Source organism: Eucalyptus grandis, chromosome 2 (assembly GCF_016545825.1).
Source record: "Eucalyptus grandis isolate ANBG69807.140 chromosome 2, ASM1654582v1, whole genome shotgun sequence".
NCBI lineage: Eukaryota > Viridiplantae > Streptophyta > Magnoliopsida > Myrtales > Myrtaceae > Eucalyptus > Eucalyptus grandis.
In genome coordinates, this window is record NC_052613.1 from 48,884,038 (window position 1) to 48,907,286 (window position 23,249).

At 39.2% G+C, this 23,249-nt stretch overlaps 1 protein-coding gene across 1 annotated transcript; it reads right to left on the bottom strand.

Annotated features, from left to right (window-relative positions):
• Positions 1 to 6,988: 6,988 nt before the first annotated feature.
• LOC104433319 (probable isoprenylcysteine alpha-carbonyl methylesterase ICMEL1) lies at positions 6,989 to 14,189 on the bottom strand. The gene is made up of 11 exons (XM_010046008.3): positions 13,511 to 14,189; positions 12,144 to 12,220; positions 11,959 to 12,028; positions 11,776 to 11,856; positions 11,419 to 11,493; positions 10,967 to 11,068; positions 10,699 to 10,839; positions 9,677 to 9,742; positions 9,423 to 9,566; positions 8,837 to 8,927; positions 6,989 to 7,498 (listed from the first exon to the last, which is right to left on the bottom strand). The coding sequence occupies exons 1-11, from the start codon at positions 13,930 to 13,932 to the stop codon at positions 7,337 to 7,339; spliced, it is 1,431 nt and encodes a 476-aa protein (XP_010044310.2). The 5' UTR covers positions 13,933 to 14,189; the 3' UTR covers positions 6,989 to 7,336.
• Between the last annotated feature and the right edge of the window lie 9,060 nt (positions 14,190 to 23,249).

Genomic DNA, 23,249 nt, shown 5'->3' on the forward strand with positions numbered 1-23,249 from the left:
AAGTTCTTAATATTTTTCAATTTTTTAATTTTTTTTTCATATTCTTTTTCCTTTGGACTGTGGCCGGTATTGACTATGGTTGGTGACTAGCTACAGGTGAGGGTTGGTGAGGGTGTCACGGCTTGGGTGAGGGCGGCCCTCACTGAATCTAGTGAGGAGGGTCCTTGCTCAGGGTGCAAGGGTTGTGCCCTTGCTAGATCCGATGAGGGTTGTGATGCCCTTGTTAGTCCTTTCTAGTGGCCGGTCGCCGACCACGGTCCAAAGGAAAAGGAATAGAAAAAAAAAAGGAAAAAAAGAAAAAAAATGAACTTTTTTTTAAAAAATTGAAAAATATTAAAAAATTTATTTAAAAATGTCATACTAGAGTCGGCCATGCCAAGTAGGATGGCTAGTGTCCACGTCAGCGATTTTCGATCTAAATTGGCTGAGTGGGCTGAATTGATATCAATATAATAGATTTATGATTTTTTTTTGTATTTTTTTCCCCAAGTTTTTTTCAATGTATGGTAACCAAAACTTTCATAACCTAATGTTAATCCTTCCTATTATTCTCCACACAGGTTTGACATCATATCCAAGATAAACGTACATTGATTTAACTAAAGTGACATTGAAATTATTGACCCAAATGGATGCTCTCACGGCTTTAGCGTTACTACTTTGGAAATTTAGTGTTTTAACGATTATTTCTTAGCCGGCAAATGATGATCTTTGGTTAACCATAAATTGAGGAAAATATAGAATTCACCCAATTATCGGAATAATAATGGCTCGACAACGCTCGATCTCTCTCTGACGATAACGTAGATGCGTTGCTCGTGCATGTGAGTTCACTTGATCTCAATTGTTCAATCATATAGATCTTGGGTGAGATTTGCATTATTCGACAGATGAGATTTGAGTGTGCTAACAAGCTCCAGGAACATGCAAGAGTTGCTCGATGATGGTGTTCATTTTGTTCATTTTGTAGAATGATAATCTCCCATGGACGGCCGTTAACGCATTTTTTAAATTAGTCTTCAGCTCTCCTATATGTCTATTCCGTCGTAGTGGTAGATAAGTCTCGCATATCTCAAACTAGCACAATGCATTCTAAAGTCGTGATGGCACATGGCGATCTGCAGCCAGAGCGCAAAATATCCTGCCGGCGACGGCCCGTATAGAGCTGCCCTCGCAGGACAATATAGTGCTCATATATTGCACATTACGCCCGCTTGGGAGAAGGTTAAATGAGCAAATTTCATTCAAATACTTATTAACCGAAAATCTCACCATTGATCTTGAATATTTACGGCACGAATTATGTGTGACAATCCCAAATTGAACAATTACATGAACTTTTTAACCATGATTCATGCCGAAGTAACAATTAAGACTTAAATACACTATATGTAACACATTGTGCAAATTCTACGGTAGATCAATAATTCAAGAAAAGAAGTTGGGCTTCTTCATGATCTTTTTTTTTTCATCAGTCATATTTTACTCCCACTTTAATTCTCACTCTCAAACTTTTATCTTGTTTCATTGGAAGGTGCAGGGATTGAAACCACACTTAAAACTAAATCACCTCACCCCAACCCCTCTTCTCGAAAATGTGAGGATTTGAACCCTTCACCTCCCTCTTCTCATGTAGGAAGGGTGGCTAATATTTGCTTCTTGATGATCTACAATGACTGAAAGCACCCCAAACAAAAACAATTTAGCTTATTAGAAGATTGATAACGTGAATAACATGTTTGAAAAATCTACTGATCCTACATTTGACTATTCGAGAATGAGCCTATTTTATGTTTGTACGGGACTTACCATGTCAATCTTGCTTTTCTAACTTTGATTTGTGCAACCAAAATGGATTTTTATGATAAAATGTACATTAATCTAGAGCCAATAGGCTTCGTTCTAGTACAAAATAGGGTTAATATCATAAAAAATCTCAAATCAGTACATCTATATTAAATTTACCTTAAGCTAATTTTTTGACCACTAAAACCTATAAATTGATATATATGTGATATATTTATGTCAAACTAACTTTTTGACCATCAAAGCCTCAAACTAGTACATCCATTAATTACTACGTGCTAACCAACTAAGGTAAATTTTAACGGAAATTGATAGAGAGTAAATTTATCACAGATATACCAGTTTGAGGCTTTTGATGGTAAAAAAAAATAAATTATGGTGAATTTATTATAAATATACTTATGAAATTTTTCATGGTATTAATCCTAAATAATATTAGCCAATTAATGCTTTTAGAACTAATTAGGATTAAAACAACATTTGTCTTCATGGATCTAAAGTAGATTGCCTTACCAATGAAGTATTGGTTTAGATGGCAGTGGAGTATACCCTCTTCTTATAATTTTGAGTTCAAATCTTGTTTGGAGCACTACAAAGATTAAAATCTTGAAAAATGCACCTGACTGGCGTGAGAGAATGTGTCTATGACATCTCTTGGCTAGGTGGACCAGTCGCAATACTCAAAAGCTAGTTCGGACATTACCGGACCACTAAAAAGAAGAAGAAGCTAGAATTCCTTTAATTATCATAGATAGTCAAAAACCCATCCTATAAGGAGAATAGCGTTTGAGATTTTCCGAAATAAATAGCTCTGCAGTCTGCACTGCTTGATGCAAAAACATCCCAAACCTTTGACAGTTTGGTGGTTTGAAGCTACTGTAAAAAAACTAGACACCATATGTAACAGGGAGAAATTACTAAAAAAATCATAAACTTATTGTAATTATGCCAATTCAATCTTCTTTTTTTGTCAATTCAATTATATACCTTTTACATTTATGCTAGTTCAGTTCATTTGATCAATTTTGGCTAGCTGTAATTGGCGCGACACTATCGGCTATGATGTGGCATTTTAAAAATAATATTTAATATTTTTTGATTTTTTATAATTTTTTTCTTTTTTATTTTATTTTTTCCCTTCCCCTTCCCCTACCTTGAGCGCCGGGGAGGGTTGCTGGCCAACCCTCACCGGCCACATTTAAGGCTCCAACACTCTCACTAGCAATGGGCAAGGGTATCGCCAAATCTGGCCAAGCGAGAGCGTCACTAGATCTAGCTAGGCGAGGGATATGATGCCCTCATTGACAATGGGCAAGGGCATCGTGGCCCTCACTTGGAAGGAGAAGGGAAAAAAAAAAGAAAATAAAAAAGAAGAAAAGAAGAAAATAAAAAATATAAAATATAAAAAATATAAAAATATAATTTTAAAAATGCCACAACAGTATTGGTAGTGCCAAGTCAACTTTGGCTGATAAAAAATGGCCGAATGGATTGAATCGACACAAATACAAAATGTTTAGGACTAAATTGGTAAAATTGCAATTTTTGGGTTTAATACCCTAAAAAACTCCAACTGGTACTTCAAACTATTTTTTTGACCACCAAAAAACCCCAAACGGGTACATATGTGATAGATCTACCTTTCGTTAGCTTCCGTTTGATTTTGTTGTTAACCTTGCTGACTTGGTTGTTGACGTGGCAAGCCATGTGGAAATTCATAAGTTTAATACCATTAAAAACCCCAAACTGGTATATTTATGACAAATTTACTCCAAACTGGTATATTTATGACAAATTTATCCTAAACTGGTATATTTACAATAAATTTACTCTAAATTAATTTTTTCTATCATAAAAAACTTAAATTGGTACACGTGTGGCACATTTACCCTCTTTCAATTTTCCCAAATTTGATTGAGTCATGTCCAAACAATTTTATTTTCCGGATTACTCTAACATTGCCTCCATATCATTAATACTTGATTTTTTTTTCTTTTTATTGGAATCATTATTAGAAAAATATTCTAAGACTACTAAATGTGAACTTCATTCTTGTGTCGAGAGGATGCCCATTAACTAAAAGATGGATAGATCGTTTGCGCACATATACAAAAGAAGTGCACATATCATGGCTGCTTCGCTCGTTTTTGGTTTGTAACAAACTTGGCTTTATGTTTATATGTCTCGGCCCCAAATGGTTTACGGTTTGTCTGCAATTTGTTTGTACGCTTACATATTACTCTTGCTTTGTTGGTTATTCGTGTTAGTCCATGTCCTTATTAGCGTTACGTAGTCTTTCTACCTTGAATCGTAAATGTGTCAAAATTTTAACATGGAACTTGCATGTGAATGGTATGATTGACTCGTACATCACATGCTCGTTGAAATGCCAGAACCAAAATCACTTATGTTTGTCACTGATTTCAAATGTACTTTGAGTGTGATTCTTTTGTATGCGTGCGCAAGCGATATGTCCATCTTTAAGTTAATGGGCATCCTCTCGGCACAAGAATGAAGTGCACATTTGATAGTCTTTGAATAGTTTTCTAATAATGATTCCAATAAAAACCACCTGCCTTGGTGGCCGTGATGGTTTGGGCTTTCTCCCCTTCACGAAGGGGAGGAGTTCGAATCCCCTCACGGTTGCTTGGGGTCTTAAGTGAGACTCCGGGGGTGGTGAGTCCTCCCACTTATGTGTCCCCCCAGGTTCACTCGCCGACTGCTAGCTGTACGGGGTTCCGGGTCAAAAAAAAATGATTCCAATAAAAAGAAAAAAAAATCAAGTACTAATGATATGAAGGCAATGTTAGAGTAATCCAGAAAATAAAATTGATTGGACATCACAATTCAGTCAAATTTGAGAAAATTGAAAGAGGGTAAATGTGCCGCATGTGTACCAATTTAGGTTTTTTATGATCGAAAAAATTAATTTAGAGTAAATTTGTCGTAAATATACCAGCTTAGGGTAAATTTGTCATAAATATACCAGTTTGGGGTATATTTGTTATAAATATACCAGTTTGGGGTTTTTAATGATATTAAACTTATGATTTCCACATGACTTGCCACGTTAGCAACCACATCAGCAAAGTTAACAGCAAAATTGAATGGAAACTAACGGAAGGTAGATCTGTCACATGTGTACCAATTTGGGGTTTTTGGTGGTTAAAAAAATAGTTTGGGGTTTTTTAGGGTATTAACCCATAAATTTATCATATTTTTGATAATTCTCCCTATGTAACTAGTAAAGACAATATAACTTCAACCTCAATTTCTATCAATATTGCACCATTTATTTGTCACATTGCCTGCTTCAATCTTGTTCCTCGAATGAATTGTAAGCTGCAAAATCTTGTGATCGTAAAGAACCATGAACGTAATTTAGTTACCTTAATATGAAAAGCAACAGAAAAAAAAACTGCCAACTCCTTCGACACGAGCTAATAAAGAACATCAGAAACCTACTTTTTGGTTATATGCAATTTCGTTACAAATACTTGTATCCGTGGTATACAAGTGCATTTTACATCAAGAGAAGTTACCAGGAGTAGGGGTGTGCAACCAGACCGGGTAAACCCGGTTCTCGGACTGGCCCACCCAGAAAACAGGATCGGGAACTGGTTCCCAAAATTCAGAACCGATTTCAACCGGTTCGGGAACCGGCTTCGAGGGATTACCCACTCGGGAACCGGATCGACCAGACCGGTTCGGGAACCGGTTTGTAAGCCAACCAAAAAGTCCAAAACCCTAATTTGTTCCCCTGTTTCTATCTTTACCTCTCACATCCACAGACTTCTTCACAGCGTTTTCCTTCGTTGTGCCATTGCTAGCTCCCCGTTGCGCCATCACCAATCGCACCATCACCAGCTCTCTATCACGCCATCGCCAAATCCAGCTCCCCGTCGCGCTACTTCCTCATCTGTGTTCATATGCTTCCTCGTTGCGCCATCGCCAGCTTGCCCCCATTGCTAAGCCCCTCGCCAGCAAGAAGCTTGGAAAGCGTGCCCTCAAGCTCGTTTGCAGAGGTAATGCCCCATCAAACCCTTACTTATTGTCTCATGTTAACATGCGTTCTTGCTCCCTTTCTCCTTTCCGTTGGTTGGCGAGTTGATGCTGAGTTTTGGGTACGTAATTTGTTGGATATACAGTGACTAACGGTCTCGGCTCTTTATGAAACCTATTCGATGAAACTTTAGGTGGAACTGGGTGCATCGAAATACTAATTCTCTTTGTTGATGAGTCGGATATTCACTACGAATGGCAAGCACAAGGGGGGTGGGCTTAAATGGGTGTGCTGCGTGTTTGTGGTTCAATTGAAATTTCTTTTGTTGACTATTGGCATGTTCTTGTGGTTTTTCTTGATTGGCAGCTGCTGAAGACAAATGCTTGAAAAGAGGCATGAAAAAGGTTGTTAAAAGCATCCGGCATGGTCACGAATTTATCATTTTTTTCTAGTTTGAGCACAAATGCTAGTCGATGCAAGGTCAATTGAAATTTCTTTTGTTGACTATTGGCATGTTCTTGTGGTTTTTCTTGATTGGCAGCTGCTGAAGACAAATGCTTGAAAAGAGGCATGAAAAAGGTTGTTAAAAGCATCCGGCATGGTCACAAAGGGTACGAATTTATCATTTTTTTCTAGTTTGAGCACAAATGCTAGTCGATGCAAGGTCAAATGAAATCTCTGTAGTTGTTTGGAGCCATGTCTTTTGTTCTTGTTGATTTTTCTTTATATATGAATTTTAGGTTTTTGTCAGAGATTTTGTATCACGTGAAACGCAAGGCTAAAGAAGGAGAAGAAGATCAAGCGCATCAAGGACAATGTTGAGGTTCCAAGGTCCACTCCTTGGCAATGGAATATGGAAGCTGTTTGTGTAAATTGTTTGTGGATTTTTTTATCGAAATTCACTTTGTATTTCGGGTTTGAGATTAGAAAAGTTATATTTTCTTTGAGATCGATTGTTCTGCTAGTTTGAAAGCGTGCATGGTGATACCTAGGAACTTTTGGATAAGAATGAGTCATTAGCATTTCGATTAATAGTGTTTTTAATCGCTAATCCTCGCAGTTTTTATGCAAAATAGGTTGTGAGGTTGCTGTACAAAAATTCTTATGCAAAACAAATTCCAATATAAACAGGGTTGACCTTGAAACCGAACCGAAAAACAAGGTGGGTTGAGTACATGATTCAATACAAACAGGATCAGGTACATGGTCCAAAAAATGAGAACCAGTTATAATAGGGTTGGATATAAGGTTCAGATCTAGACCCTACTCACCCTGAACCCGATCATCCCTAACAGGGAGCATCCAGTTCAAGGGATCTTCCTTGGAGATCTTAAGAAAGAGACCAAAATTGACCAAAATTTAAGTAGCTGAACAATGACAGTAAAAAGTAGGCGAGGAAGAGAAATACTAGAGCAAAAACACTAAAGTGAGCTTAGAATAGAATATTATTCACAGTCACCTAAGCTCTAACTATGATTACTTCGAAAGGTCGGTTGTCTTTGAGCTACCTAATGGCAACATTACAATTCAAAATGGGCTGACGGCACGTGCTAACTTCAACATACACTCGGGTACCATCCGACGTCTAGGAGGAGCTGCCGCATCCTTGGCGCGAGCTTCTGGATCAGCAGCATGTATGTAGCCCACCAAATCTTCCAACATATCATCTTTGCCACCCCTCATAGGATCCTGGAAAGTTATTTAGGATAAGCTTAACCCCAAATTAAGCATATGGAGACTCATCATAGATGCCGAAATAAACTAATGAAATTATAAGTATTTTCTGAAGTTTTAACAAATCAGGCAATTATTGAACATCTGCCTAAATTGAGTCAATTATTGGGTAGGAAATTTAATAAGACAGTCCACCGAAGGATCATAAATGGGGAACCGATTTCAGAATGAAGCATTTAGGCACCAATTGTTTTGCAGAAGATGTAGCGTTTCTGGAAATTGTTTTCTAGGAAAATATCTATGTTCTATGTTCGGTTGAAATTTGAAAATGAATTAGAAAATATTTTCTACCGTTTGGTAAGGAAATTATTTTCTTTCATTTTCAATAATTTTTTATCATTTTATTTTTTAAAATCGATTTTTTAATTTTTTAATTTTTTTCCTTTTCTTCTTCTTCCTTGGCCTTGGCCATGGCCAGTCATTAGCTGTAGTGACAAACGGCGACTGGCCATTGACGAGCTCTAGCCTCACCCCAGGCTGATGAGACTCAACCACATTAGATTCCAATGAGGCTTCACCTCACTTGATCTGGCAAAGCCAAGCTCGCTTGAGGTCGATGAACTCGAGCCTCGCTATATTTAGCGAGCCGGGCGAGACTTGGGCCTTGCTTGAGGTCACTAGAGCCTTGCTAACTTTTGGTGACCTCGGGTGAAGTTCTAGCCTTGCCCAATTTGCCAAATCCGGCAAGGCCCGAGTTTGGCTTCACCAGGTCAGCAAGGCTCAAGTTGGCCTATGGATAGTCGCCGATCGTCGCTGTGGCTGGTGACTGGCCAAGACCAAGGAAGAAGAAGAAAAGGAAAGAAAGAAAAAAAAAAAGGATAAAGAAAAAAATTAAAAATTGATTTAAAAAAAAAAAATAAAAAACATAAAAATAAAATGAAAATAAAATGAAAATGTGTTTGGTAAAGGAAAAAAAGTGACGTGGAACAAGTTATGATAATGTTTCTCATTTTCTGAAAAGTGGAAAATATTTTTCCTTATTTTTGAAGGTGCTTTCCTAATAGCAGAGAATGTTTTCCTTAATTAATTCATTTTCCGTAAAATGAACGCAAGAAAATCCGCAAAACATTTTCTTGAAAGTTATTTTCCTTGAAAAAAACCAAGTCTTAATAACTTGAGATACGTATAAATTACATTACAGGACCATCGCCATGCTCAATGCACGAAACTTGGAAGACCCATTGACCGAAATGAGGAAGAGAAGGAATTTACTAATTCTGTCCTCCTATCATAGACTAACCCAAGTGGAAACGAAGTCAAGAAAACCTCAAAATGTTGTTAGCATCTCCTAACCTGGAGAAATAAATCAGTGTGGGTTTTCCCTTTGTACAATATTGCTTCCGCGTTCACTCCAGCTCTTCCAAGAGTCTCCGCAAAATTTTTACTGTGAAAAAAATGTCAGTGGAAGCTATGTGGAAAACGATACTGACATACAAACATCATCCTGCTCGGAATGGCAGCCTCGAGAATAAATAACTACTCATCTTTGACACAATCAAGCAACAATTACGTAGTATATCCACATGGATATCATTGCTGATGAAACAATGATGTCAGTCAAGAGACATGCACAATTTGCAACAAGAAGTCTGGAACAACTTGCATGGTTTACCAACCAGAATTGTGTTGAACAGATCACTGTCTAATGATATACTTATCATTTTTTTTTGGGGGTCGGTAATGATATACTTATCTTGGTTACAGTTAAATGTCATGATTATTAGCACTTCATGATTTTGACAAGTAGTGTTTGTCACATCATGGCTGGCTCTTTACAACACCTACTAGGCCATCCAATTCAGTTTATGCAAGTAGCATTGATGATTCAATCTAAGAATTTATCCTTCATTAGACAATACATCCTGGAAGAAACACAAACCTGGCATCTGATGGAATAGAATAGTCTGCAGTGCCGTGAAACAAAATTACAGGAGGCAAACGAGAGACAGCAGTTCTTATGTTTGGGTCCCGGGCCACTAAATCCGGAGAATATCGTTGTAATGATTGTTCACCCTCCATGATGCTTTGAAAACAAGGAAAATGAAACACCTCAGATCCTTCAATTTGATGGAATCAACTGCAGTATCGAGTTATTAGAAAAACAAAGAAAGTACACTGGGAAATGGAGGGTACCCCAGGAAGAGTGAGCGGTACAGGCCTCTACCGTGAAAGTAATCAACAAGTTCTAACAAATTGTACCTGTTCACAGAAATGTAAGTAAGATGACTACAGGTGATTATAATTGCACCTAAAAATTGCCCAACAATCAGAATGCAGCCAGTAGGACTCTCAAAACAAAGTCATAATGGATCAGTATATTCATGAACCCTAACTTATAACTTATAGAGGTTGAAATTTCAAAACAAATCAGATGACTGAATTTCCAGGTGAAGTTGATCCAGATATTGGCTTTGCTGTTAGATGATACAATTTGAACAAAGAGATAGCTGTGTGATTGAATTGACATAGAATTCAAAACTATAAGATCTGAACCACAGGAACACAAGAATGGGGAGCATAAACCAATAAAGTTGTTGTCTCACTACTGGTGAAATCGTTGGTCTTAATACTGAAACTGAATGATCAAGGAAAACTTAATCTAAAGTTTGATACTTGTCGCTGTCATATATGCACGAACTACCAAGCTGTATATATGATGTGGGAAGTTCAAGAGTGGCTCTTCAAAGAACATTCTTTGAGGACATAACATTCTGTGACATGGCCAAAATAATCTATCGAGTGCAGCGGGAGATTTAATTTAAAGAGAATCCAAAAGGGAAAACCTCCTTTAAATTGACTCCCAGTTAACAAATTGTCATTTGGTTTCTGTAACTCGTGAAACACAGATCAGGCATTCCAAAATCACGGTTAAGTAGTTGTAGTGTGTAATACGTTGAGACTTCACATCAGCAAGAAAATAAAAAATACATGAAAAATCGAGAATTAAAGTAAATACCAGAAAATAGGTCTGTCAGTCATATTGTTAATCGACTTAATCTGCTTATGCAGGTAGGATTCCACAGAACGCTGGTAAACTCTCCCATGAGATGGTCCAAGGTCAATCAGACACATTTTCACTACTCAATGACGACCATATGATTCTCAAATGGCAGCTATGAAAATAGAGATCACTGAAGATGTCAAGAGATGTTTACCCTCCAGATAAACCAAAGTAAGCTTTAATCTGAGACACACTCCAAGAAGTGCTCTCTCCTTCACCACACTCTTTGATTGCTTGCTCCAAGAGTGCACAAGCAGCAATATGTGCCCCAGCAGACTGTCCCATTAAATATACTCTACCAAAAGAAAGCATACGACGTCATCATGACTATAAAAGTTCAATGCCACGTCGACTCAGATACTGACAAAACAACATGAACCGGCAGTGATTTAAGTGTCTTAGGACTACAAGAGATATTTTACCTGTTTGGATCGCCTCCATACTCAGCTATATGGTTGCACACGAAAGAAATGCCCTGGGAAGCATCCTTAACCATATCGCCAATGGTAACTTGGGGAAAGTTTCTGCAAGCAGTTGCATTGAACAACTTGAGGATTTCGCTTTTCAACATTTTGCTGGTCAATGAATATTTTGCAAAAATAACTGTTGCAAAATCAGAATAGTTATTACTACTTCCAACAATGCCATGCTCCTCCAGCAGTTTTTGCAAACCATTGCTTATTGAGATGTACATTCAGTGCTTTTAAAAAGGTAAGAATGGAATGAAAACTGTAAAAGGTAATCAGATTTTGCAACATCTCTTTGCCAAGAAAATGTTCATAAACTATCTATACTTGCTCCTTGTCCTAAGTTTTGACTCACTAAAATTATGTAAACTCAACAAGTTTCTGCAGAAATTGCATTCAATGTAAACCTGTAATCAATGCAGGCCACTATGATGTCTCTTTCTGACAACTGTTGACCTAAAAGAGATCCCCATGCTTTGTAGCTGCATGAAAAGAAAATCGCAGTAGAATGTTATATCTAATCACAGCAAATGAGACACAAAACTTTTTTTCCTTATTCATCCATGAATTCTGTCAAGGCACCGACAATGTTATCCTAAAAGATCTTTGTCAAGGGACCAACAACATTATCCTAAAAGATCTTTCATACAACATTATTAACAAACATTACAGTTGTGTCATCAGAACTTTGTCAAGGACATCCATTCTCAACCAAAGAATTCACTCTCGCATTTTACTCCACCGACACATTGAGAAACACTCACCCAATAATCCAGGCTCCACCAGTTATAAATGCAACAACTGGCTTTGGCCCATCCATGTTTTTTGGCAGATATAAATCGAGCCTGCACTAAAAAATATCTTCCAGTGATGGATAGATAATCCATGGAAGCACAAAGTGTACACCTATTTGGTGCGTTTGACATAACAGTCAAATTTGATGTTACCTATTTCGGGGTAGATCACCATAAACTATTCCTCTGCGTACCTGACTAGAGAAGAAATAGTAATACCCAACTGCAAAAAGATAGAACATTGGTCATATGCTTAGGCATGTCAACACTAGTAGTATAAGCTGGAAGTAGGCAATTAATGTTAGAATGGCTCAGCATGATAGATATAAGGAACAGACCTTGGACAAAACCAGGCATTAGTAACAAGGAATAACACCCAAGAGCAAGAAATCTTGTAATCCATCTGTAGCCTACCCTGAATAAGATTTAAATGATCGGGCAACATCAAGAAGTTGAGATGGAAATGCAAAAGAACCTTGTACTTCACGTTTAAAAGGATTTAAAATTCATAGATGATTTCAGTTTTTAGCTGAAAAAATAAAGATATAGAACGCATTGCGCCTCTTACGAACTTCACTTCCCACTACTCATTTCATTTTATTTTTATGCCAAAGCTTTTCCAGGTGCATCAAATAGCATTGATTTTCCACTTACTCTTCCACAGTCCTAGCGATTTAATTAAATGACCATCTGGCCAATATTTCACACAGCAATTTTCCTATCATCTCATGGCCAAGTGCCTACACTACAGAGGCGCCAGTAAATGCTGAGGTTCTGAACACCCCGATATTTTCAGATAGTGTTTCCTAATGCTGACGAATCAACTTCCACTCACTCAACATTAGTCAGAAATAATGTAGGATGGTGAATGGGGTAAGAAGCCATAACTTTTTAATCAAATCTGCATTCACTAGCAAAGAGCTAACTCAAAATCCAACAGAATCCTGCTTAGCAACCATGATCATGACACCATTAGCGATAGGCTGCTTGTGGTTTGCAGCACAGGAAAAGCAGCTAATCTTTAATGTGACTTTCTAATTTGACTCCTGCCCCGTAGGTAGGCAGTAATGTCAATTGGTTCTTCTTGCATAACACCTATGACCAATATCCCACATTTGAAGCACAATCACTTTAAGGCACTTTGCTTCACCCCGACTCAAGGACTTGATGATTTTCTCATTGGAAAAGGAAAGTCACCATTAATTTCCACTGCCTATCTGGATGACAAGCATTTTCCAAATTTACAACAACTTTCCTCATGACCTCTCGAATGCGGCTCAGCCACTCACTGGAAAAGGAGAGTCATCAGTAATTTCCACTGCCTATCTGGATGACATGCATTTTTCCAAATTCACGAGTTTCCTCATGACCTCTCGAATGCGGTGCCCCCCAACCAAAAACCAAACCACAATAAGGTATCCGGATCAAAGCATGAACCATGCACTTGTTTCGTCACGATTATGAGAAAACTAGAAACTTACTGTGCTAATAGGGAATATTGCAAATAATATCAGGGAAAAAATATATGAACTCAAAGGGGAAATCACTACCCTCGAAAGATCGCAGTCAAGTAACCGTGCCATGGGGCTTAATAAGCTGATAACCATTACGAGTTCAGCATCTATCGGGTAGAGCATGACCATCGATTGAAAAAGAAGAAGAAGATCTCCCGATCACCAAAAGAAAAAAAGAACTTGCGCATTACCCAAGATATTTCAAGAGCCTCCAGCCGAGGCGGGTAGAAGTTGCATCCGCGACCTCGCGCCCCAGCGGCTGGTGCCGGCCGTTGTCGGACATCGACGAGAGGGAGTTCTCGCTGGCGGACCGCCGCCGACGCTGCTGGTAGAGCCCGGAGGAGGGGGCGGCGGCCGCGGCGGGGGCAACCCCGGCGGAGGCGTAGCTGGAGGTCCTGGAGAGGAGGGGCCGGACGGAGGCGGCCTTCTCGTCGTCGAAGGGGGAGGAGATGAGGAGATTCGCAATCGGATCGTCGTCGCGGCCGCGGCCGCCGCCGGCGCCGCCGTTCTTGGAGCCGAAGACGGCGGACGCCGGCGAGGAGGCGAGGGAGGAGAGGGAGGAGGCATGGTGGTGGGAGGAGGGGTTGGTGATGGGCAGGAGGGGAGACGGCATTGCGAACGGGGCTGAGCAGGGGATGCGCCGTCAGGGACCCGGAATCCGTTTCCGGGTCGGGTTTCGGTTGAGGAGGATCGATCGAAGATGGAGGAAGATCGCCTCGTCACTGTTGCAGAAGAAGCAGGAGCAGAGGAGAGAGAAACAGAGAGAGAGAGAGAGAGAAGGCGGAAGAGAGAGAAAGGAGAGATGGTTGCAGAGGAGAGAGAAACCAATGGGAGAATCGAAAGTGTCGAAGTCTGATTTGGAGGGCTGCCGCTGTCTTTTTAGTTATGTTTTAAATGCTTCTCTCCCGGGAATAAATGCGCATGTTTATATTCGCTGAGTTTTTAGCGTTTCTTGGACACATGCTAGATGGGAAAATACCTATTTTTATGTTAGCCAGCCCTCGATACTAAGGCCCTCTTTGGCATGTCAGTGCTTGATTCTGATTTTTTGTTCCAAGAATTAGTTTGAGACAAGAATCGCGTTTGGTAAAATTTTTGTTCCCAGAATCAGTTTGGAACAAGATTTGAGAATAAAAAAAAAAGTTGATTCTGCGTACGAGAATCAAAAAAAGAATCAACACAATAAAACTCTTTTTCTTTCCTTCCGCCATCCCATGACCGTCGCCGTTGCCGCTCGTCGTCCGTCGCTGTCCGCCGCCACCCACCGCTGTCCGCCGCTATCCGCCGCCACCCACCACCGCCCGCCGCTGGCCGCCGCCGGTCCGGCGAGGCTCGGCCTCGCCGGTGGCCAGGGAGCCTCTCGGGGTTGGGCGAGGTTGCCATCGACCGAGCTCGCCTAGCCTGATCGGTGGCTAGGCAGGCCTCACCCAGCCCCGGCAAGGCTCGCCCAGCCTCGGCAAGGCTCGCCTAGCCCGGCCGGTGGCCAAGCGAGCCTCGCCAAGCCCCGGCGAGGCCCGCCCGTCCACCGGCGAGGCCAAGCCTCGGCGGGGCCGGGTGAGCCTCGCCCGGTTTGCGACGAGGCTCGGCCGACGAGGGCCGCCTTGCCGAGGGCTAGCGACGCTTTGGTGAGGTCGCGGCCCTCGTCTGGGCGATCGCCGGTCCGGCGACCGACCATAAGAAGAAGAAGAAAAATAGGAGAAAAATGAAAAAATGAAAAAAGAAAAGGAAAAAAAAAAAGAAAAAGTTAAAAAAATTTATTTAAAAATTAAAAGAAATTAATTTAGAACAGAATCAATGAACACGTTATGAAACGCAATTCTATTCCACAATTAGAAATTTTGGACGATTACCAAACACGTTCTTTTACTCAGAATCAGTTCTTGGGAATAGAATAAAAAATAATCATTTATTGTCGAATCGGTTTAGAACAGAATCGTTACTAAATGCGCCCTAAGATATTTTCCATCTTTATATAAAGTTCAGCAATCAAATTGTCGGATTTAATGAAACGTTGCATCGCTGGCGTGATCGGATCGACGACTGGTTCAAGCTCGAAAATATCAAGAATGAAACTCATCCGACTAATTTAGCTATGTATCTCCATATTTGTATATGATTGGCTAGCCTATTTGCTGCCCTGTTTACGTTATATGGGTTTATAAATTATCGTAAGACTTTAATTTTGAAGAATAGGTTGCACTTAGAAGAGTAGCTATTATGGCATTAATACATGCTTTTGCAAAAATATTGGTGAAGGAGTCGACTTATCCTCACCCATAGTTATGACGGATCTCGGGTTCGCGAGTTGGAAGTAGGCTTGACAGTCAACGTGATCTCCTTACATTATGCAGTAAACAAAGATTCTAGTCAGTAAATCTCAATAGCTTTACCTTTGAATTACTCCTTAAGTAGGTCACCCTGGTTTGGCCTACCAAATCCTATTGACTTTCTTAGCATGATCATCATTAAACTAATGGACTCTGCAGCCTTGCTTGAATTCCGGCTCGCTCGAGTCTTTGCTTTTTCTATCGTCTTTGCATTGCACGATCCAAAAGGAGTCGGGGCCTGCCCTTTGATGGCATCATCCTGAACCCTCAGATCCATGCGAATCAAAGCAAAGGAAGCTTGTTAACTTGTGGCAACGATTTTGATGTTTTAGATTTGACCCAGCAACGGAAAATGTTATGAATTAGAATCACTGGATGATGCACGAAATCTCCGGCGGATCTCCCACGACTCCATGCTCATCTCGCCACCGTGGATTGTTGGACATCATGTGCCTGTGTGTGTCATAACTTGACTCTTGATTAATATTATTATCCTTTTTAACTATTTTTGATCATTTTATCATAATAACTGACTTAAGTATCGAAGGGTGCTCCTTAGAAAAAATAAAAATGACTTTCTTCATCTTAGGTGTGTGGATCCACGACCATTGGAGGAGCTCGATGTCGTCGAAAATCAGATGGAGATTTCGTGCATCATGGACGGCCCATTTGATTTATAATCTGAAGCCATGCGACATCCATTTTTCATGGGCATCGCTTTGGTTTTGTAATTTCACCAGTTTTTTATGGTTTCGATGCTTGCGACATTGCAACTCCTTATAGACAGATGCTAGAAACGACCCTACGAGAGGATGGATTAAGTGTTTCAGCCCGGATACGTCTTTCGGCCCAAAAGGAGTAGAGACGGCCCAATGATCAGGCCTAGCCCACCTAAGTCCTGGAGCCCACAAAGCCTGGCCTATTAAGCACTAACGGAAAGCATTCATGAGCAGATGCGAGCACTTACGACGGCCGACCGGCCCATCGCCATTGCGCACCACGGTCCAATTTCTTCCTTGTCTATTTGAGCTTCAAAAGCGGTGCTCCGGGGGAACGGGATGCAAAATTCGCGGAGGGAATGATGCAACCGGGTCGTGGGAGTAGTATTGTGGTCTTCGTGCAGAGTCCATTGAGCCGGTGACCATCTTTCTTTTCGTTCGCTAGGCTTACGTTGCAATTGAGTATAGGTGAGAACTTAAAATTACCAATCTTCTTAAGGTGGTTAGGAATAGAGCTAGTACCTTCAGAAACGTTGATGATAGCTTTAGAAATAGAAGGTTGTAAAGGAGTTGGGGCATCGATCCCATTATCTTCTTGGGAAACCCATAATCGACCCTGGTTTCAATTGATGCTTCAAGAAAATGCTAGTGCTCTAGTGCTCTGGAGTTGACGTCTCTCCTCCTTTGCTGAGGTGTTTGTTTCTTTGCTGGTTGTTCATGTCGTGCCTTTCTAGTTTGTTGTTTGCCTTCTTTTCGGCATTGCATTGTGTTTTACATTATGGCATACTTCCACTCATTATGTTTATTCATCTTGAGTGTAAGTTTTGGTGCCGTGATTTTTTGTACTTTTGATCTTTCCTCTTTATATTATTACATTTACCAAAAATAAAATAAAATTACCAATCATTCATTGACACCAAATCACGATTAAGACTGCCAAAGACCCTAATTATTGCTCATAATAATCGGACTTTTGGAAGTGTTCCCCTTTCCGCAAAGATCAGTAGCCAAATTAAGGGTCAAAAAGGACAAAAAGAAAAAGAAAAAAAAGAACAAAAGAAAAGGTTAACTTTTACATTGTAGGCGTGATGCTACGCTTCTCCAACGTGGGATAGCCACTAATTTTCTTGACCCTTGTTATGCCATCACGCTCGAAAATCGCGTCTCGTTCGCCAAGAGGCCGAAGATAATTTTGCCTACCCAGAAGACAAACATTGGTACCAAAAGGTAGAACAAGTAGCTGATCTTATGGAACATAATAGACCTCGCATCTCATCTATTGCTACTCCGACCTTGTCGTGCAGAACCTGCTGCATCATCGTTGCGGAAACTTTACGAGAGAACGTACGCATACGATTGCGTTTCAACATGCAAAGGACACCGTCGAGATAAAGAAATGGCAATCCGCATCGGAATCGCACTCCACCTTTTCCCAAAAGCTCACCACTGCCAAAAACCGAAATCGCAGATCCCGTTCCCTCAATCAACAAAGTTAGAAAAGGTGGGATGATTGACACAAAGTTCGATTTATCGCTGTCGTTTCTTCTCGCACGAATGATCTTGATTGTTTATCTTTTTCATCATAACATTTTTGGATAGCAAAAGGAGAAGACTAGCATTTTTTCACTCCTCATTTGGTTTCGACACTTCCTTTTACAGTGCACTAACTATATTACCCATTGATTTTTCTATGCTGTACCGGCAAAGAGTCAAAAGTGGGGTCTATTTGGTTTTTTTTTTTTTTTTGAATTTATTTATTCTTTTTCTTCCACTTTCCTTTTTCATCTTGGTGGTTTTATTAATTAGGACTTCTGGATCTAACCATGTGGCAGTTTCTCGCGATGATTATTTGATCAGAGTGTCAAGCATTTTATCTTCTTGGTTGGTCAATTATGGATGCATAATAGTTATCCTTTTCATGTTTAGGTTATTGCTCATCTTGCCTGTTTTCAAAGCACGGCGCTTATTCTGTTTTGATTATCAGAAATTATCGTAAGAATCAAAGGATCATTGTAGAGGGAGATTGTGTCAGCATAGGGTGGTTTTGCCAGTCATGTCAAGTGTTTGTGAAGGGCGATGGTAAGGTAGGTAGGAAGTTTGTGAGGTTCTGTGAGACTGCCTTGTGTGTGTCCATGGATGTCAAAGGAGGAGGATGAAGAAATGCCACCGAATCGCTTCAACACGAGCAAGAACATGAAGAAGAAAAGTGGAAGAAAAAGAAGAAACAAATTCAAAAAATGACCCTATATGGGCCCCGCATTTGACTGTAAAGGAGGAAAAAGCGACAGGTGATATGATGTGTTTGAGCCAAATAAAGAATGGAAAAAAAATGACCCTAAACATAATCGATCGGTATGTTTTGTCCACCAGCTTGGACCAAAAAGGAATAATTGCTGATTTTAAGAAAGTTTCGCAACTATTGTGTCAAATGCTTCGTCAAATGCTTGATTTTGTGAGGTATATAGTGTTCAAATCATCTAAATTACTTGTTATTGCGTTCATTTCATCCTAAAAGAGCTTGACAAAATTTGAATTACAAGTTATAGTTCATTCCAAATAAGAACTTCCGATTCTTAAAAAAGTTTAACTCGGGTTGGGTCAAATGCTCGATCTTATTAGGTTTAAAGCTTCAAATGATCTAATTTACTTATAATGATTTACAATTTGATTGTAAAAGAGCTTCACAAAATTTAAAGCACAAATGAGAGTCACGTTTCCTTTCGTTTGCACTTGACCTTTCCCTCGAACTCAACGACAGAAGCCAAAATCACAATCTCATTATTGTTGCTACAAAGTTCAAGTCGTCTCTGTCTTTTCTCCGCACTGAGTATTTTTTTTTTTTTTGTCTCCTTTTCTATTTTCCCATCACTTTCTTGGGGCCAAAAAGATTGGGAAAGATCAAGTGGGGATTAAGAAAATTATAAAGATCATCGACCAAAATGTTCCTGTCTGCTAGCTTGGACCATTTGACTCCACTTTCTCTCATTTTCTTAGGCAAAAAGACACATAAAATGCCAAAACTCGTGATAGGACACTTAACGCCAAAAGTTATGAAAGTGACACTTAACACAAAAAAAAAAAAAGACACTTGAGTATCAAGTCTAGCGAAAATGGCCGGAAATCCTACGTAATAATTTTTTAATAATGTAACTTGCTTACGTGACACGTAGGAGAGCTGAGTTAGCGACGAAGAATCAAAATGACATTGTTTTGTCTTTTTTTATTTAAAAAATTTAATATATTAAATTAAATTTTTTATTTAAATAATAATTTAATTATATTCAACCACTTAAAAAAGATGGGGGAATAGGAGGCAAAAGGTGAGGTTTCCATCTTGCCTTTTTTTTTTAATTAAACAAATAAATTTAGTTTTAAATTTTATTTAATTAATTTTTATATGATTATTTATCCACATCAATTGTAAAACACTTGCCTCGTCGGAAAATCGCTATGTCAGCATTTTGGCCGGATTTTCTCTCCGTTGGTATTTAAGTAATTTATTTTACTCCGATTTTGATATTTAAGTGTCGTTTTTTTAACTTTTGGTACTTAATTGTCATTTCGTGCCAAGTTTTAGTACTCTAGATGTTCGGCACCCCATTTTCTTATATTACTTTTGAGAATTTGTTTTTTGGTTCAATCATGACCTGTTTGTTAACGTTCTTTATTTTTGTTTATGAACAAAATTTCTATTTTTTTGTTCTAGGGAACAAAAAAAGAACATAAACGCGTTTGTTTGCGTTTTTATTCCAAATCTATTTTTTTGTTCCTAGGAACACATTTGGAACAGAAAAAGAAACAAGAAACAAGAAAAATGTATTTCTTATTTCGGAACAATTTTAAGAAGAAATTTTCTCTCTCCTATCTTTTTCTTCTCTTTCTTTTCTTCTTTTCTTTTTCTTTTTTCTTTGGCGAGTTGCCGGTCTCGGCCATGGCCGGCGACCGGCTGTTGAGGGCCGGCGATGCCGTTGAGGGCCGGCGACCACCGGGACCTCGGCGAGGAGCGTCGCCAGCCCCGGCAAGGCTCAAGCGTCGCCGGCCCCGGCGAGGCTCGGCCTCGCCTTGGTCGGGCGAGCTCGGGCTCGCCTAGCCAACGGCAAGGCTCGCCGGCCGGCGATGGCCCTGGCGAGGCTCGGCCTCGCAAAGGCTAGGCAAGGCTCGGCAAAGCTTGGGCTCGCCGGGTCGGCGAGCTCGCCCGTGGTCGGGCCGAGGCTCGCCGGCGACCGGCCAAGAAGGAAAAAAAGAAAAAAGAAAGAAAGAAAATTTAAAAATTAAAAGAAACAAAAAAAGAACATAAATTTACCAAACATGTTTTTGTTCAGTTTTTTATTCTCGGAACAAGTTTACAAAATGCCATCTTTTATTCAAAAATTGTTCCTCGGAGCAGAAGTAGTTTTTACTATTTTTGCTCCGAGGAACAATTTTTGAACAGAAACGTTACCGAATGTGCCCTAAATTACTTGATTTATTATATTTTAATCAATTCAACAATGCAATAGCGCCCTCGTCCTATCTAAATTTGTAAATTCTCTACTGTGTTGGAAGCATGCTTTGGTTCGGGTTTAAGCCAACTCAAAATCCATTTTCTGGAATTTCCCCTAAAAGCAGATACTTGAAAAAGTTAAAGTGAATTCAAATGACGTTAGCTAAATCATGAAGATTAGGATCTTCAATAGTTGAGTATGTTGAGGTGCACTAATGAGAGCATCAGGTAAAAGAAGCCCTTGACCAGTAAGGTCAAGTAATTAATATATCATAATTTGCTCATCACTCATTTGTGTAAATTTTTGGATGGAGATGAATGCAACATGATATATTGAGTTGGCTCGGATTTGAAACCTTACTAAGCGATCTTTCAAGGACGAAGGTGTTTGAAATGAGATTGTTGCTCTACTGGCTCGCCAACACTATGCTAAATTAAAATTCATGCAACCAACAATCATTTCGGAGAAAAGTTTAGGTTTATCAATTGAAGAAAAGCACTACAGCAAAACGCATGAAGTGAGTAACAAACAAGGCATTTGGAATTCTCAAAGAGAATTAATGGCCTCCTAAAAGATACATAAATTATACATCAGATCCTGCATAAGCTTGAAAAGAGCTGAGCGTGCGAAAAGAAACCGAGAGAGGGAGAGTTCAGTGAATATATATATGTTGGGAGAGAGAGAGAGAGATGTGCGTTTCTAAGAGCTATTTGCTCTCCTTGTGTTCAGTAAGAGCCAAAAAAATTGTAATAGTGTCTTTGTACTGTTTCAATAAACTCTGTTTACATTTGTCCCTCAAAGTTTTATTGGGTTTCCACCGTTGCGTCCGAGTCGACATCCTCTGCAAGTGGTTATAGAGCTTTTCATTATTCCTAGCTGAAGTAGTAATTTCAGCCATAGTGAATCGATTACCCGTTGCCTTTAATTTCTTCAAGTAAGTCTAATCCCGACCAACCAACTTTGTTGTTGTGAAATTTCGTTGAACCATAGTCTAAAGCGCAGGCTAAATTTTGTCTAAAGCTTGGACAGTTTAGAGAGACATACAAGGATTTGGAAAGATACGAACTTATGATCTCTTACTCCGATAATATGTAAAATGAATATATGATTTAATACTTAATTATTTTAACAACTATTTTGGGTTGTGCACCAGTTGAACTCCTTGTATGTCGATCCTAGTCAACCTGGTTGGGGTAAATGGTTCATGACCGTCTGACTTTGATACCATTTATCGAGAATTGGGACTCAAGCGTGGTGGTGGAAATCCAATGAAACTATGATGCACAAATAAAAAAAGCGCATTCTATTGGAGATAGTACAAAAATACTAAAATAATTCATTTGCTTTCCTAGAAAAGATCAAAAGTGAGCGAGTTGCTCCGCCAGTTTCCTCTAATTCTTTTTACTCTCAGGTTGTTTGGTTTGCTCGGCCTGTGACAAGCTCAGCCGCCTAAGTCACTTGGCATCCCTTGTCACCAAAGTGTCAAGATACTCTTTTCATTTTCTATGCATACGCATGCGACGCCACGCCAGCCCTTCACGTTTGCACATTCGATGCATCGTCATAACATGCAAACGCACTTCATGCATATTCTTAAGAGGGAAAATATGAGATGAACGTGCCGTCAGAATCGTAAATCAAACAGTGACTACTCCATTTTCAAGGAAACCTGTTGACTGGTTTAACCGGTTTCCTTAGAAAATTAAAGCCAGAAAATCTCACTTGAGGTCATTTCCTCGAATCTTCTCAAGTGAGACTCCTTAAATATGAATAAACAAAAAAACAACGTAACAAAACATATAATTCTAAAGCAAATTAAATACCAGAACAGAGGTGATCACTAACAGAAACATATTATCGGTAGCAAAAATAGATTTTTAATTTTTTTAGAAAGATCTAATAAATTTTAAAGATTTAAAAAAGAACTTCAAATGTTTACTTTACAACTAATAAATAAATCATTATGCATTTGAATGCTTCTTTATCCTTTTCGCTCAAATCAAGTTACTTTACAAGGGCTCTTTGGTGATTTAAAATCAAGATTGGTTAACAGATGAAATAAAGAAAAGATCAAAATATAAATAATGAATTAGTAAAGGAAAAAAATTATCCTATCAATTGGAATCTCGTAGGTGAAGATGTGAAAGTACCTAAAAAGATATTAGTTCAGTTTTAGGATTGTATGAGTCAAGACTAAAGTTTAGAAAACAAATTCAATCAAAATCTATATGTGTTAATCCATCACAAATCCTAAAATAATCGGAAATTGATATTAGATATTCACTTTATCCACTTTTTTGAGTTCTTAATCTTTTCTATTTATTTTGGAGCAATATCTACCAATTTTTTTTTTCTTTTCGACAAGAGAACAATGTCCACTATTTTGAAAGTTGCAAATGA